General features: G+C 43.6%; 2 protein-coding genes across 3 annotated transcripts in view; one reads left to right on the top strand and one right to left on the bottom strand.

Annotated features, from left to right (window-relative positions):
- DNAJC13 (DnaJ heat shock protein family (Hsp40) member C13) overlaps window positions 1–8,696 on the top strand; it is a 101,514-nt gene extending 92,818 nt beyond the window's left edge. The window contains exons 55-57 of one of the 2 annotated variants that reach the window (XR_008443974.1): window positions 1,368–1,467; window positions 4,722–4,833; window positions 7,840–7,928. Coding sequence is in view for 1 of the 2 variants with exons in the window: in XM_054019670.1 (XP_053875645.1) it covers window positions 1,368–1,467; window positions 7,840–7,937 (198 nt within the window). In the remaining variant the exon portion in view is untranslated. Of the gene's footprint in view, window positions 1–1,367; window positions 1,468–4,721; window positions 4,834–7,839 lie in introns of both variants that reach the window. The other variant, XM_054019670.1, reaches the window with a different exon arrangement.
- A 449-nt stretch (window positions 8,697–9,145) lies between these two features.
- The window catches only part of ACAD11 (acyl-CoA dehydrogenase family member 11), a 59,394-nt gene continuing 52,040 nt past the window's right edge, over window positions 9,146–16,499 (bottom strand). Inside the window, exons 18-20 of the mRNA XM_054019673.1 lie at window positions 15,258–15,374; window positions 14,088–14,197; window positions 9,146–10,853 (exon numbers count right to left, since the gene is read on the bottom strand). Of these exons, the coding sequence (XP_053875648.1) occupies window positions 10,739–10,853; window positions 14,088–14,197; window positions 15,258–15,374 (342 nt within the window). The 3' untranslated portion in view covers window positions 9,146–10,738. The remainder of the gene's footprint in view (window positions 10,854–14,087; window positions 14,198–15,257; window positions 15,375–16,499) is intronic.

Below are 16,499 nucleotides of genomic sequence, written 5' to 3'. Positions count from 1 at the left end.
ATAGGGGTGACCAGATGTCCCAATTTTATAGGGACAGTCCCGATTTTTGGGGCTTTTTCTTATATAGGCTCCTAATAACCCCTCACCCCCTGTCCCGATTTTTCCCACTTGCTGTCTGGTCGCCCTAACTAACAATCTTCTGAATCGTTGGGTTTGAGAAAGCTTAATTGTTATATACACAGATACAGTTTTGAGCCAGTATACCTGAGAGCATGTCTCCCAGCCTAACCTTTATTGACGTGCTTAAGCTGTGTCAACTAGTGGTCTATGTTAAGTGGCAGAGTATCCCAGATTCACAGCTTTTAATGAAAAAAGAACAGGAGTACTTGTGGCACCTTAGAGACTAACAAATTTATTAGAGCATAAGCATATGCATCTGAAGAAGTGGGCTGTAGCCCACGAAAGCTTATGCTCTAATAAATTTGTTAGTCTCTAAGGTGCCACAAGTACTCCTGTTCTTTTTGCGGATACAGACTTACACAGCTGCTACTCTGAAACCAGCTTTTAATGAGTCAGTCAATCCATATCTTCCTATGAAGGGAAGATCAGGAGCAGAGGATGAGACTTGTAGGCCACCAGACAAACTATAGAAATAGCGTCTGAGAGGCCTAGAGTGCCAGGAAGGTGGCTGACATCTGAAAGTAGATAGGCAAGATTGATGCACAGGTGTTCTCGGAGCCTGTACTGCAGTGGGTGAAGAGTAAAGTATCTGGAGAACTGCAGCTTGAAATTGGATTCTTGAAAATTCCTCTGCACAGAGCATGCTTTAGAGTTGAGACCTAAAAAATAAATTGTCCAAGTAACACAGATTCCTCTGACCAGTTGAGACAGTGTGTACGTTTCCACTCCCACAGCAATACTAAAATCAGAATCTTGTTCATACATCCCTCTGGTTCAGTTAGTCCTGGGTCCTTCTTCCATCCTCATTCAAGACTGTCAAGTACTATCCAGATTGACGTCCTGATTCTGCCGCAAGGCAACAGTTCTGCTTCTCAGGCTATCTGGCATATGAGGCAGGAGGCTGCTACCATTGCTTCTGCTCTCCTTGTTGACCAACTGAATGGGTGAGGGAAGAGAAGCACTAGGGAGAAATTCAAGCTGTTCAGTAGCACTAAATCTTCTTGGGATATCCATGCTTGTATGTTCAACCCCCACCCGAACGGCGACCAACTGTTTACCCTGTGTAATAGTTGTGGTTTTGGGTTAGGATTGTGTATGCCTATTTGGATACTTAAATGTTCATTTTTATAGATCTAGTCAATTTCTAAAAACTGACCTTACCACCATTAGTAAAGAGTAGAATGTTTCCATCCAGCTATTGTAAGTAGTTATTAAATGTAGACACTTACCAGCTCTTTATGTTATAGGTAAATGAAATCCTGTCTCGTTCCTCTGTGTGGAGTGCCTTCAAAGATCAGAAACATGACTTGTTCATTTCTGAGACACAAACAGTAGGATACCTCACAGGTCAGCAACACTTATTTCAGATCAGAGTTGTAACCTTCACTTCACTGCTACTGTTTCAAATGAACCTTGAAATATGCCTGAATAGAGCTGAGATATTTGATTCATTGTTTAAGGGTGTGGTGGGAACATCCTCTATCCTCCAAAGTTTTGCTGCCATCATGTGGCCATTTCGTTGCACTATGCTAACACTATGAAGTATTGTTGTTTTTCATTTTGTACTGTTTGATCTCTTCTGCTAACATGGGTAGGCCATATCTATTGTTAGCCCATGGCTGGCGCATACCTGAACATATATTTCTGAGGAATCCATTACTATGGTTTTTAGTGTTTAAAAATAAGTGTATTGGGCTTTGTAAGACTTCTTATGCTTGCAGATTTTCCTACCAATAGCAAATAGTCCTCACAGTGCTCTGTGGTGATACAGCTAAAGTTGTTCCAGCTCCCGCTGGCTGTTGTACTTAAATATCACAGGCAAAGTTCTCATAAGTGCCTAAGAGCATAGTTCATTATGGCTTCATCACTTCTAGTTGTGTGGGCTCTAGTCTCCATTTTTTAAATGGCATAATTTTTGTTCAAAAGCAAATTTTGCCTTTTTGTGACTTGGATTTATCAAGAAATACAATGTTACCTGCTCACACTGTGCAAATATTTGATTAATTTATTGAGTCCTGAAAGCTCAAAATTATACTGAAGCAGCATACTTGTATTCTGAAACCTGTAACTTTCTGGTAGGAAGAGTTCAAACTTTGAGAAACTTGCATGGCTAGATTTTTCATTTTGATAAGGCATACTGTATTATACTGTGGTTTCCTTCATGGAGTCCAAAGCTAAACTTATTTTATTTAACAAACAATGAGTTAGTTCAGTTTTAGTTGATGTTGAACATTTCTACATAACCTACAAACTGTCCACAAGCTGTAACAGGTTTCTTCTCTTCTCTTTGATTGCTGATAAAAGCAACCTAGAACACTGTTATGAAATTTCTCCACTAAAATAAATTATTCAAAACTGAGGGAAAGGCCAAAAGGTTGATATGAGATTTTAATTTTTAAGATTTCTGATTTTGAAGGACTTCATTAAGCCTTTTCTCCTTAAGTCAAATATGACTAAGCTTTTCCTCACAGTACAGGGAACTTGCATGCCTCTCCCCAGATAAGCACAGATTTAGTCACACCTTCTCTCTACCTGCATGTGGTCATCAACCCTCACTTGTGAATTAATACTGACTAGATTATTCACACATTAAGACAAATGCATAGAAAGGAAAGGCTCTGATATTTCTGATAATATTTCCAGATAAATCTCACTGAGCCCTTTTGGCTAATTGAGGTTAAGAATGTTACGGCCTAGGACAGGTTCTCAAACTGGGGGTCAGGACCCCTCAGGGGGTCACGAGGTTATTACATCGGGGGGGGGGGTCACAAGCTGTCAACCTCCACCCCAAGCCCCGCTTTGCCTCCAGCATTTATAATGGTGTAAAATATATTAAAAAGTGTTCTTAATTTATAAGGGGGGCGGTCGCACTCACAGGCTTGCTATGTGAAAGGGTCACCAGTAAAAAAGGTTTGAGAGCCACTGGCCTAGGAGCAGATTCTTAGCATTTGTTGGGCTGTAGGAGTATACCATTATTTGAACAGGAGAACACTAATTTTGTGGTTTGTTTGCCCTACGTGAAAAGGGCAAAGCACTTCTTAGTCATACGGGATGTTCAAGACTGTCTAGCTCAGGGGTGGGCAAACTTTTTGGCCTGAGGGCTTAATCAGGTTTCTGAAGTTGTATGGAGAGCCAGTTCGGGGAGGCTGTGCCTCCCCAAACAGCCAGGTGTGGCCCGGCCCCTGCCCTTATCCGACTCCCCGCCCACTTCTCGCCCCCGCCCATGGGACTCCTGCCCCATCCAACCTCCCCGTTCCCTGGCAGCCCCCCAGGGACCCCTGTCCCATCCACCCCCCCCGCTCTCTGTCCCCTGCCAGACCCCCTGCCCCATCTAACCACCCCTTCTCCCTGACTGCTCCCGGACCTCCCCCAATCATCTCCCCCCGCCCCATCCAAACCCTCTTCTCCTCCTTGACTGCCCCCCCCCCAGGACCCCTGCTCCCATTCAACCCCCCGTTCCCCACCCTCTGACCGCCCTGACCCCTATCCACACCCCCGGCCCCTGACCACTCCCCAAACTCCCCTGTCCTCTATCCAACCACCCCCTGCTCCCTTACTGCTCTGCCTAGAGCGCTGGTAGTGTGGCTGCACCAGGACGGGCAGCTGCGCCACGCAGCAGAGAGCACCAGGTCAGGCCCCAGCTCTGCAGTTACACTGCCCCAGGAGCTCGCTCCTCCGCTGCCCAGAGCATTGTGCCGGCAGCACAGTGAGCTGAGGCTGCGGGGGAAGGGGGAACAGCGGGGGAAGGGCTGGGGGCTAGTCTCCCGGGCCAGGAGCTATGGGACCGGACAGGACGGGCCCGCGTGCCATAGTTTGCCCACCTCTGGTCTAGCTGTTTCCTACTCCATTTCTTTTGGTAAATAGTCTCTGCTTTCTTTCGGCTATCGGCGAGATATCAGAGCCAATGTGGTTCGTTCCATGCATTGGTAGACTTCCTGCTGATGGATTCATTGCTCTTTTGCTAATTTTGCTGAATAGAGTCCTACAGTATTTTATACCAAAGAAATCCTACAGTAAAAGTGTTAGCTGACTTCAGCTGTTTGGGGGGGGGGAGGGACCCAGACAATTTGTATTCTTTCTGGACAAATCAAGTAACCTCTCTATGCGTTTCTTGTTTGTAACATTGGGCGATTCTTAAATGACAGGGGTGAGGCTAAATTCCTTATGCTTGTAAAGTGCTTTCTGATCATAGGAGGGAAGATGCTTTAGAAATGATAATCTAACCATAAACTCTGAGCATTTCTCTATACTCAGTGCTTGTCTACACTTAGATTGCTGTAGCACTTTGTGAAGATGCTACCTATGCTGACACGGGAGAGCTGCTCCCATTGGTTTAGATACTCCACCTCTCCAAGAGGCAGTAACTATGTCGACCGGAGAAACCCTCCCGTCGACATAGCATCGTCTACACTGGAGCTTGGTCGGATTAACTGCATTGCTCACAGGTATGGATTTTCCACACCTCTGAGCGACGTAGTTACAGTCCTGTAAATCTGTAGTGTAGACCAGGGCTGACAGTATTCTGCCCTATCTTTGCTTCAAACTGCTTCACTGTCTGCCCTTCCCTTACAACTTCCCTTGCTTATTTCTTTTTCTCTCAGGTGTCTCTTCTCCTTCCCTTCTAACTGGTAGCAGTCCCCTTCACCTCAGAAGTGGGCTTTAGATGTGCTCTGCCAGGCAGCTTGCTAACGTCTGTGTAGCTCTCTAATGCAGGTAGATATCACTTTGCTAAATGCATGTTCCATTCACTGCATTCCTAGTAACTGACTTGTACGCTCTTTTAGATGCATGCTATACAATAGAAGCAAGCGTGTAGTCTCCTCAAAATATTGCACAGAGGTGCAAAATACTATACAGACTATTAAACTGCTGCAATTGTACTTACAACTTTTGGAACAGTAACTTGCTCCTCCTAGAAGATACCTTGCTGAATGATGGTGTAAACATATAGACTAAACCATTCCTGAAGGAATTTACTGGAATATTCTTTCTGGGGGAAAAAACTTGTGGAGCAAATGAATTGGATTAGTATGTTGAATCTGTTAGGGTTCACATGATTTTGAGTCCAGTCCACTGCTTTGTGCCAGTAGGCTAAGGTGTATATCCACCAATTGGTTTGTGAAACAAGTATACCTTGCATATATACAGTAATGGAGTTAAGCTTTATTCAGAAATCCCTAAGTAGCAGGTTGCCAAAAATTAACTTTCCTTCATGGCCAAGTGTTTTTTTTTCATGGCTCTTCTTGAAAGGTGGTGTGCATTTTGGTTTCCTCATGGCACACGTTTGCCTTTTTCTTCTGAAATGTAAAACAGTATGGCTGTCAGTGTGCTGTAAGGAAACACTATTGCGTTTTGAGACTAGAACTTTAGCTTTCAGTATTTATATAGGTGATGGGAAATTAAATGGATACGTTCATTGATGATTTAAGTGTGACAAGTTCTAACTCCTTGAATATAGGGTAACAAAAAGCCATATAACTTCTAAAACAAAGGGGTTTTGTAGGATTTTTTGTTTTGAAAAAGCCCTATGGATCCTTGCACTTCCCCTGCCCTACAACCAGCTTCTTTTCACCAATCTGTGCTTTGCACACTTCATCCTCCAGTTGATTTTGCTTTTATATCAACTTTTCATGAACATGAAAGTGGACTACTTTCTACCTCTGTTTACTCACAAGATTCATGAAGGGTGTGATGCATTTGGATCACCTCAAGACACAAGAGGTGTCATAAAAATGTAATGGCTACTGTTCTTGAGTCATCCAGATCCTATCTATGAGTCCAGGTTTCTCATATGGAAAAATGTAGTCTTTGTGGCAGTGACTTTAGCTTCAAGCTCTAGTGACAAATCCACTGTAGACTAAGGTTACTGTTAAAAGGGAAGGAGTGGAGATCTGTTAAACTCTGATCCAAACAAGAATTACAGGGACCTTCCTTTTCTTCTGAGGAGATGGAACATTAATATTCACTTTCTTCAGGCTTGGCAGTGCTGTTTGTATTCTGAATGCTTTCTGCCTTTTAAGTGAAAAAGAAGCACTAGGAGTTGCGCTATGCCATCTCAACAGGGATAGAAATATTGCCAGCTAGTGAGTCAGTTTAATGGCTTTATTCCTCCAAAGAATGGAAGTTCCTACTAGTCGTATCTGAAGGCATAAACGCCAGAGTGAGGGTATCTGGTTATAACAGGGGTTGGCAACCTGCGGCACGCGTGCCAATTTTTACTGGCATGCTGCTGCCAGCTGGGGTCCCGGCCGCCTGCCCCACTCAGCCCACTGGCATCCTGGGTGAACAGAACCCCTGGCCAGCAGCAGGCTGAGCAGGGCAGGCAGCCAGGACCCCAGTTGGCAGGAGCCGGGGGACGGAACCCCAGACCAGCAGTGGGCTGAGCCGTTCAGCCTGCTGCCAGTCTGGGGTCCCAGCCATCGGCCCCGCTCAGCCTGCTGCCGGCGTGGGATACCAGTCGCCGGACCCGCTCACCTCGCTGCTGGTCTGGGGTTCCAGCTGCCCGTCTCCCTGCCAGCCGGGGTTCAGGCCTCCGGCCCTGCTCAGCCCTCCTGGGGTACCGGCAATCAGCCCAGGACTCTGCTCCTGGCCTGGTCCCAGCGCTCTGCAGCCCTTCTCAAAAATTACACTACCGTTAGCTTAAAAACCTTAAACTTTGTATATTACAGTAATGGTTAAAAAATGTATAATGTTAATAAATACATAGTCTTGATTAAACAAAGTAGTTGCACTTATGTGCCTGTGCTTAATTTGTGTTTTTGATGATTTACCTTCTAAAAAAAATCTTGCATGTCTCGCACCCCTAGGGAGGGGGTGCGTGCACCCCAGGTTAAGAACCACTGCACTAAACTGATAAGATCAGCATTTTAATTTAATTTTAAATGAAGCTTCTTAAACATTTTAAAAACCTTGTTTACTTTACATACAACAATAGTTTAGTTTATCTATATAGACAGAGAGAGACCTTCTAAAAACGTTAAAATGTATGACTGGCACGCGAAACCTTAAATTAGAGTGAATAAATGAAGACTCGGCACACCACTTCTGAAAGGTTGCCGACCCCGGGTTATAAAATATCTGAATACTAGTTGTCATTAGCAGCAAAGACTCCTGTGGCACCTTATAGACTAACAGACGTTATTGGAGCATAAGCTTTCGTGGGTGAATACCCACTTCGTCGGATGCATGTATTCACCCAGGAAAGCTCATGCTCCAATACGTCTGTTAGTCTATAAGGTGCCACAGGACTAACACTGCTACCCCTCTGATAGTTATCATTAGGTCACTTTATTTTTTCAGTTTCTCTTCCATTTGGCTGGAATTGATTTTTCTGGGGGTTTTTTTTGGTTTGTTCCTTGTTGTCTAGGGGTACTCAGCGCATTAGATTTATTAAACTTCAGACTCTCAAGTATATGAACATGCAATCTGTTTCCTTAAGCACAAATCCTCGGAATTTCCTAGGCTCTCGGACTACAGCTATAAATGAGATTTATCCTCAATTCCTAATGGCAAGTGTTAAAAATAAAAACCATAAAACAGATCTCCTTCTTAAGGTTAACAAAACTATATAAGGTCAATCAAACTGCGTGTCTCAGTATTTTCAAAGATGACAATTTTAACAAGGGTGATTCTGAGTAATAAGTATAGAGAACAGCCATTTCATTATATTAAAACTAATTATCAATATTTTTTTCTTTCTCTCTTTCCTCTCCTCCCCAGGCCCTGGAGTTGCTGGCTACCTTACTGCAGGAACGACATCCTCTGTAATGCCCAGTGTACCACCCCCTGTAGACAATGAATTGGGAGATACCAGCTAAGGGATTTGAAATACCCATGAAAGACTTTTAAAGGCAGATTGGCCAGTGATGAGGAACAGCACTTTCCTCCGTCTGATGCTTTGAAATGAACTCTTACTGCCTTTCCAATTGTTTCCTGACAGTGTTATTCCTTTTTCTATGAATATATTTTTTTTAGGGGAAAAAAAGTCAGTGAGTCTGTCACATTGTAACATAAGAAAGCACTCTAAGGATCAGCCCAAATGAGTACACAAGAATTTTTTTTCTTGTTGTACGTAAGCACATTTTGTTCCTTTCTATTTGTTTACAAGACTGTGAATCAAACAACTTTTTCCTAGTTTTTATATTTTATGAATTAGCATGACTGGAGTTGAACTACAGTCTAGAAGAATTGGACTAAGTCACTTGACCCCCACCATCCCCACTAACAGGGCATTTTCCTCCTCTGCTCCAAGTCCTGACATGATCATTCTCATTGAACAATGACTTACTAGAGGTTTGTCCCTGCACCGGTTCACTGATGTCCTTAATCATTAACATTATCTTCCTGAGATCAAACCGCATTAGACACTTGTATGTATAACTGGCTTTACCAAATTGAAAACACTTCAGCAAAAAAAAAAAAAAAAGTCAACCTGGTATGTAAGAACCTAGTGTAATTGTGAAATGTTCTATACATTATCCAGTATATAAAAGGTTTCTATATTGAATGTACATTATACAGATCACTCATATGTACATAAAAATTTTAAAAATAAAGGGAATTGAGAGCCTTGTTAATGAGACAAAAAGCTTTTCTATTAATGGAATGTTTCTTCCTTCTTGGAAATGATTAGAATTCTAGCGCAGCCAGCTAGACCGTACTTCTGAGAGAGGGGTGTTCTTGAGTGACTGGAAAAAATGTACTGAAGGAATTTGTGAATTCTAAGTATTTTATCACCCAGAAAATGTCTGACAAAGGAGAAAGTCCTATACCCTGGACACTAAACTAGAGCAAATTCTAGAGTAATGTGTAAAAACTCAGATAGTAACATACTCTAACTTATAAATGCAGGTAGAGGTGTAAAAACTGATCATATTCTTCCATTTCTGGTATTTAACAGAACAAATATTTCTAGTGGGTGCTGGTGGAATGCAATAATCAGCCAATCCCCAAGGAAAGAGTCCAGAAAATATTGAGCAGGTGTCTGTTAGAGCAATTCGGATAAATAATGCAGCACAAGTCAAAATTATATTGCCCCTTTGATCTTTTAATTATACAAAAAAGTACTGGGTCACCACAGCCTGGAGCTGTGGCGATGCAGTCCAATACACAGCTAAACACTATGCATAACCTCAGTTATTAGCAATGTTAGCAACATTGACCTTCCATATTCATTGTTAAGTTCAGCTGGGTAAAGTGTCATTATTATGGCCATAACTAAAAAATGGATGAAATTTTACCTTTGTCTGTAAACGTGCACATGAGGAAAGAATCTGTCCTTTAATATTCAGTGGTATGGTTTTGCTGAGGTCACAATCTGGTCTACTGAAGACACATGTCATTGGCATAGGGGATGGCTACCTCTATGCTACAAGCTTGGGTATCATCCCTCTGCCTGTGTATAGACTCATCAAGCTAGCAGAGTATAAGTAGCAGTGTACACTTAATAGCATGAGTAGCAGCAATGGCGGCTTTGCTGAATGAATACCCACATTCTGGACTGAGTTTGCGTGGCCTGCAATGCTTGCTCCCTAACTAATAGTTCCTTCTAAAACTTGATATGTTAATAAGTGATGCATAGTAAAATCAATATTCAATATCATATGATGCCTGTCTGTCACTACACTGCTGAAGAGCTGCAGAAAGTGTTTCTTTACAACCAGCCAGAACAAGGCTAGAATCTGAGAGCGAGCAAGCAAGAGCTTTCTCTTGTTTCCTTAATTCTCTCTCTTCCCCCCCCTCTCCCCCCAACTCCTGCAGACTCGACTTTACACAAGGTATAGACAGTTATTACTTGTCAGTGATGAGCTGGATCGTTTGGTAGATTTAAGGCATTTTTGGCTTGTGCTACGAGCAACCCTTATCTAAGATTTTTGCCTTTAGGAATGACCTAAAAGAAATGTAAAAGCAGCAAAGAGTCCTGTGGCACCTTCTAGACTAATATGTATAGGACCATGAGCTTTCATGGGTGAATACCCACTTCTTCGGATGCACTCACGAAAGCTCATGCTCCAATACGTCTGTTAGTCTAGAAGGTGCCACAGGACTCTTTGCTGCTTTTACAGATCCAGACTAACACGGCTACCCCTTCGATACTAAAAGAAATGGAGTCTCCCTAAACACTGTTGTTGATCCTTTAGCAAAGCTGCAGCACTGGACTGTTGTGGGAGAAATCTTTTATTCAGACTTATTCAATGCATTAGTGACACTTGAAATCTCAAACAGTAAACTGCAAGCTTTAGCTGGATGCAGTCCTTAAGTGAAACCATTTCACAAACATAACGTTCGACAGAGCTTCATAGAGGCCTTGATTGAGAGAACATCAGTACAACATAACAACTAAGGGCTTGATAAAGTAACCTTTCAGATCAGTAGCTGGAAGATTAACTGGAAAAATGTTATTTAGCAGCTTAGGACTCAGGTACCTCTAAGCAAAACAAATTCAAGTTACCCTTGAACTCTTAAACTTATCAGTGTAGAATGTAGAAAATTAACATTTTGGTAAATATTAAAAATATAGGTAATTTTAGTTCAACTACCCTCAGTATTGCCCCCCCAAATCATTCAGAGAGATTCCTTAAACAGAAGTAATGCTATTGTACAATTCGACTAAACTTTATTACATTTTTGAGGTCAGTTGCTTGGCTTGGTCCCGTAGTTCCAGTTTTGCAACTGCTGAGAGGTGAACTTCATCAGGCCCATCAGCTATTCGTAGGGTCCGAATAAAGGCAAACCTGTGTAAGATGATGATCTGAAATTAGCGTGTATTCTAGAGCCTGCAGTGCCAGCATCTAATAGTGTGGGTTGGTAATGTGACAGCAAAAAATGCACCCTAAGATTTTCTTTTATAGTTATGTCTTCTCAGTAAAAACTGAAAGTAGGCTGTTTCCTTAATACATGAAATAAGGAAACTTGTGTTGCTAGAATTGTTTGACTGAACAGAACTGGTTAGGGGGAAGGAGCCACTCTTAATGAGCATCACTAGCCTAGAAGAAACAGGAGTCAATCCAAGCTGGAAATTCTTCCTTAAGACTAAATCCAGCTAGGAACCCAGTAGCTTTTTTTTATGCATTTACAAGATCGGAGCACTTGGAAAAGCCAGCGTCAAACTGATTTAGGAAGCAAGCCCTTCCATGTCTGCTGGCAATTGCCTGGGGGAAGAGCCTATCCTATTTGCACTGCCAGATGATGACTCAGTTTTTACTGTAATGTAAGCAGCCTGTTTAGAGATTTCAGATACACAGAGCCCTGAAGTTAAAATATCAGGGGACCTCAGAAGGTCATCTATTCCAACCCCCTACTCAAAGCAGGACCAATCCCCAACTAAATCCTCAAATGGCCCCCTTAAGGATTGAACTTTTGGCCTGCTAAACCCAGGGTCATTACTCAAACCACTGAACTATCCCTCCCACCACAAATTAACTGGTGCTATGTTGGGAATAGAGCCATTTCTCCTTCTACAACTCTTAAGTACCATTTCCTTTTCACTACACCCAAGCTGCTACAGTTCCCTTGGGTATCAACTGTAGTAATGCTAGCTGCTGTTTTTAGTCCCCATGTAAGTCATCTATAGACTTGTCTGCTACTGCCTCTGAGCAACTGGATCTGTCCTTTCACCGCAAGCAGTAGCTGTTATGTTGTCAAAGAGAGGTCCTCAATCATGGGTGGTTTGGGGGGGGGGGGAGGAGTAGTGACATTTAGGGGGATGGAAGCAGCACCTTTAAAATGACCAGCACCAAGGTGAAAGGTGTGTGTGTGTGTGTGTATACACATTGCCATTTGCCACTGTGGTCTGGCCCCTGTCAGCTGACTTAGACTCAGGCTAAGGGGCTATTTGACTGCAGTGTAGCTGTTCAGGCTTGGGCTGTAGCCTGTGTTCTGGGAGCCTCCAGCATCTTACACTGTAGTTAAATAGCCTCTTAGTGGAAGCCAGCTGGGATGGGCCCCCCTAATTGCAGTGCAGAGCACATCACACTCTGGTCATGCAACCTCATGTCTGGCCCCTAGAGGGGGAGAACTACACTTAAGTCTCACTTCTAACTCTGGAAATGCACTGTTATATTACAGTACTACCTGGATGACCCATGGGGACTAGGCTCCCTCCCATGGTGATGGGTATTATACAAACAGGCCTTGAAGCAGGGGCTGTCTTATTAAGAGGATGAGAGTGGAAACAAAGTGCCTTGCCCAAGATCACAGGAATCCCCATTCTATTGCACTGGTCTATTCTCAAATGATGCACTATTGGCATCAGTAGGGCTTGTGTGCCTCTGAAATCAGAATTGGATTTTGGCCCAGAGATAAGAGCAAACTGACATATCTAAGCCAGCTATGAGAGAAGCAATAGTGATACTGAGACAGGAGTAGCCTGTACCCATGTCTTGTAGTGGAGTGAGTCCATCACTGCTCCGTGATTGCCAAAGGATGGCATGGTATAGCTGCCTTGGCAGCTATTGCTGGCCTCTAAACTGTGACTTAGTGCTCTGATAACAGAACCTGGTACTGACAAGCTTCAGGACACTAACTATTTTTCAAACTTCTACTTAGCTGCTGGGATCATAAGTGCAGCAGGTATAAGGGATATTTTCATTGTCAACAGTAAGGTGCTCTATTGCTGAGACAAAGGGTAACCTGTTAAGTCCTTAAATAAGGTTGGCAAAAGCACTCTGAACTGCCCCTGAAGACCCAGCTTTGGAAGTAAACTTTACCCTAGCGCTAGGGCAGATTCTGCTCAGATTGATTAGATTAACTTTGTAAGGGGGAAAGGATGAATATATCACTCTCTTCAAAGCTCCTCTTCTGGACTGAGCCCCCTCACATGACAGATTAGCTGGAGTTGGTTTTAGAAAAATATGTAAAATGTAGATTCTCCATCACTGAGTCATCAGAAGATCCAGTCTTGGTAAGACACACTAGTTCAACCCCAAGTTATAGAGATCAATGCAAGAATCACTGGGTGAAATTCCAGTGCATGTTATGCAGGAAGTCCGAGTAGATTACAATATCCCTTCTGGTCTTAACTGAATAAATTTTGTTTTGTATTTCACCTCTTCTCTAAAGTGGCATAATGCCTTTGAGTACAGGAGACAAAATTCTGCTTTCAAATGCAGCCGCACTGACTTCAATGGAGGTGCAAGAGTACAGCAGGGTTAGAGCTGGGCAGATAATGGATTGTTCCATTCACTGACAGTTGCCAAAAAAAAAAAAACATTTTGGATCAAACTGAAAATGGAATTTTAAGTTTGTCAAAAATCAAAAGAGCAGCAGCATGTCTTAGCCACTGGGCTCTGGGTCATTCTGTCAAAACTGTTTCACTTATTTATAAACAGTAACTAGAGTAGAGACTGGAACTTGGGTCTCCCATACCCTAGGTGAGCCCTAAATTCAAGTCCCTGTTCTAATACTAATTATTTATTTAAAAGTAAAACAGCTTCCACGGGTCTGATTGAGAATGACCCAGAGCCCTGTGGCTAGGACATCCTGCTGCAATGTGAGACTAAAGTTCAAATCCCTCAGTAGGCAGAGGGAGGAATTGAACCTGGGTCTCCGATATCCTATGAGATTGTCCTAACCCCTGGGCTAAAGGTGATCAGAGAGCTGGCTATCTCCCCCACTCCTCAAACTTTAAAAATCTAGTCATTTGCTTTTCTGAAAATGCCTGAGGTTGAAACAAAATTTTGAGGTTAGGTCAAAATTACATGTTTTTGACATTACTAAACCACTTAGTATTTTGGGGTGGTCAAAACTATCTGACAAACTTGATGAAAAGTCACATAGTTTTGGGTCTGTTGAAACTGCTTTTTTTTTTTTTAATCAAATTACTTGCCAAAAAGAAACTGCCCAGCTCCAGTCCCAGCAGAATTTGGCTCAATCCGACCTGAAATGTAGAGCCTTTTAACCAGTTTGACAAGAAAGGGGAAATACTGCTAGTGTTTGAGAAACATGGGATAGATATCCCTCCTACTCACATACGAGCCAAAGGAAAATCCTGAGAAACTCCAGCTCCTCCACAAACTTGGATTGCATAGTCCACCACTTTAAGGACAGCTCTGGGTGCAACCACCTTGATCATAGCTATCTGTATTTTAACAAAACAAACAAACCTGAATGTAGGAGTTTTCCACCATAAGGGGTGTAGGAAATGGGAATTTCACACAGCTCTGGTCCTGTTTTTTCCACAGGCCCAGTTCTAAGAGCTGGATTGCAACAAGCTGTGCATTTGCCCCAACTCAGGGACTTGGGATTGCAAGCTTCCACTCCACCTTTAATGTGACTATACCCTGACCTTCAGGAATGATCTGAGTGGCTACAAAAGGTTATTCAGTCTTTGGACACACTCAATTCTTGGTCTCTCAAAGACTGCCAACTGCTTTGTTCTGTGATGGGGACACTTCTAGAAACTGGACTAACATGTCATATCAAATTTGGGCTATATTCAAATAATTGTTGCAAGGTGCTAGCTCCTAGAGAAGGGTAGGGTACTTTGCACCATGCAGGATTGTGGCATTAGAGAGGAAGGTTCTGTAACTATCCTCTAGGCCATCCAAATGCACTCCACCCCATTTATACCTTTAGGCTTAGAGTAACAAGTAATGATTTCACCTGGAACATAAATAAATATATCAGGTAAAAGATTACCAATATCCATCAATGACTGGGCATGTTTAACCTGTTCTAAGTGGCTAATAAACAGTAGTGACCAAAAATATCAAGCTTTTGCACAGAAGGGGCAAGAGAGCCCAGATTTAAGACAATGAAGTGACTCTTTGATTTCAGAATTTCCCCCGGTATTTCTTTTGCTGGTTTCACTGGGGTAAATCTATTAAGCAGAACTGATTGGAAAAGGGCAAGGAGGTGCCAGGAAATTAAAAAACAAATCAAAACACCCAAGTTCTATTTTTCAAAACACAGCAAGTTCGCCATTTTTTTTTTGGCAACTGGAAAAAAAATCTTGTTAAAAAATAAATGAAAAATTGAATTTTCTGTGACAGGGATTTTCTTCCATAAACAGGCTGGGGTTTGTCAAAAAATTTCCACCAACTCTATTAAGATAGGAGCGAATCCTGAAAGTGGGTCCTTTATTACTTTAATTTTTTCCCTCAATGACCAAAAAAACCCAAAACCCCAACCCTGCTTACCTCTTTCCTTGCTTGTGCACTGCCCTTGGTATCAATGCTGCTGGCTGCTTTCAGTGTAAGCAATCGGGCCTGCTCAATAGCAATGCGGCTTTCAGCAATCCAATGGGCAACAACCTCCTGTAGAGACATAAAGAGAAAACTGGGGGCATGAAACAGACCAACATCATCCGGGTTTCCAGAACAACCCTTTGCCTCTCTTCAGGGCCAGCTCTAGGATTTTTGCCGCCCCAAGCGAAAACAATTTTGGCCGCCCCGCCCCCCGCATTTTTTTCTTACCCCACCTCTGGCCCCACCTCAACTCCGCCCGTTCCCCAAATCCCCAGCCCTGCCTCCTCCCCCCAGGCTCTCAAGCCTAGGAGGAAGGGAGGGAGAGGGAGAAGCAGCGCGTGCGCCGTGGCCACTCAGGGTCTCCCCCTCCGTCACAGGCTCTCAAACCCGGGAGGGAGGGGGAGATCCCAAGTGGTCGCCGTGCACGAAACAGCTGATTCGCGCGCCGCTGCTCCCCCTCCCTCCCAGGCTCTCAAACCCAGGAGGGAGGGGGAGATCCCGAGCGGCCGCGGCATGCAAATCAGCTGTTTCGTGCGCCGCAGCAGCTCGGGATCTTCCCCTCCCTCCCGGGTTTGAGAGCCTGGGAGGGAGGGCGAGCAGCGGCGCGCGAACGGCAGCAGCGGAGGTGAGTTAGGGCGGCCGGGGCACATTTTTAGGGGCGGCATGGCCCGCGCCAGAATGCTGCCCCTAAAAATGTGCCGCCCCAAGCACCAGCTTGTTTTGCTGGTGCCTAGAGCCGGCCCTGCCTCTCTTAGCTATACACTTGCAAAGTTTTCAATGCTGGATGTTTAAATAAGGCTCCTGGATAGAAGCGGGCTGATCATGCGTACTCAGCACTTCTGAAAATCAGCCCACTTCTTCTACACATGAGAGAACCATAAATTAAAACTAACCAGACACACAGTCAACTAATAAAAGCTTTTCTCAACCAACTACCGACCCCTTAAGCCCAAGGCCTAAGTGGACAGAGAGACGGCAGTGTGTCTTCGTGGATGTGACGGGCAATATCCAGCCTCAGAGTTGCTATGGTTCTGCTCTTCCACTAGAATCAAAGAGAGAGAGAAAAGAACCACCCAACTGCCCATCCTCACTTGTTTGGCTCTTCCCATTGCTCTGGCTCTGTGCACCTGCCTGCTTGCTACTCAGACTCCCCACTCCCCTCATGCTCTGCTAGTGTTGCCTACTTCTGCCCTA

Source organism: Malaclemys terrapin, chromosome 2 (genome assembly GCF_027887155.1).
Source record: "Malaclemys terrapin pileata isolate rMalTer1 chromosome 2, rMalTer1.hap1, whole genome shotgun sequence".
In the NCBI taxonomy this organism is placed as follows: domain Eukaryota; kingdom Metazoa; phylum Chordata; order Testudines; family Emydidae; genus Malaclemys; species Malaclemys terrapin.
Note: the sequence above shows the minus strand (reverse complement) of the source record. Positions and strands in the feature narration are given on the sequence as shown.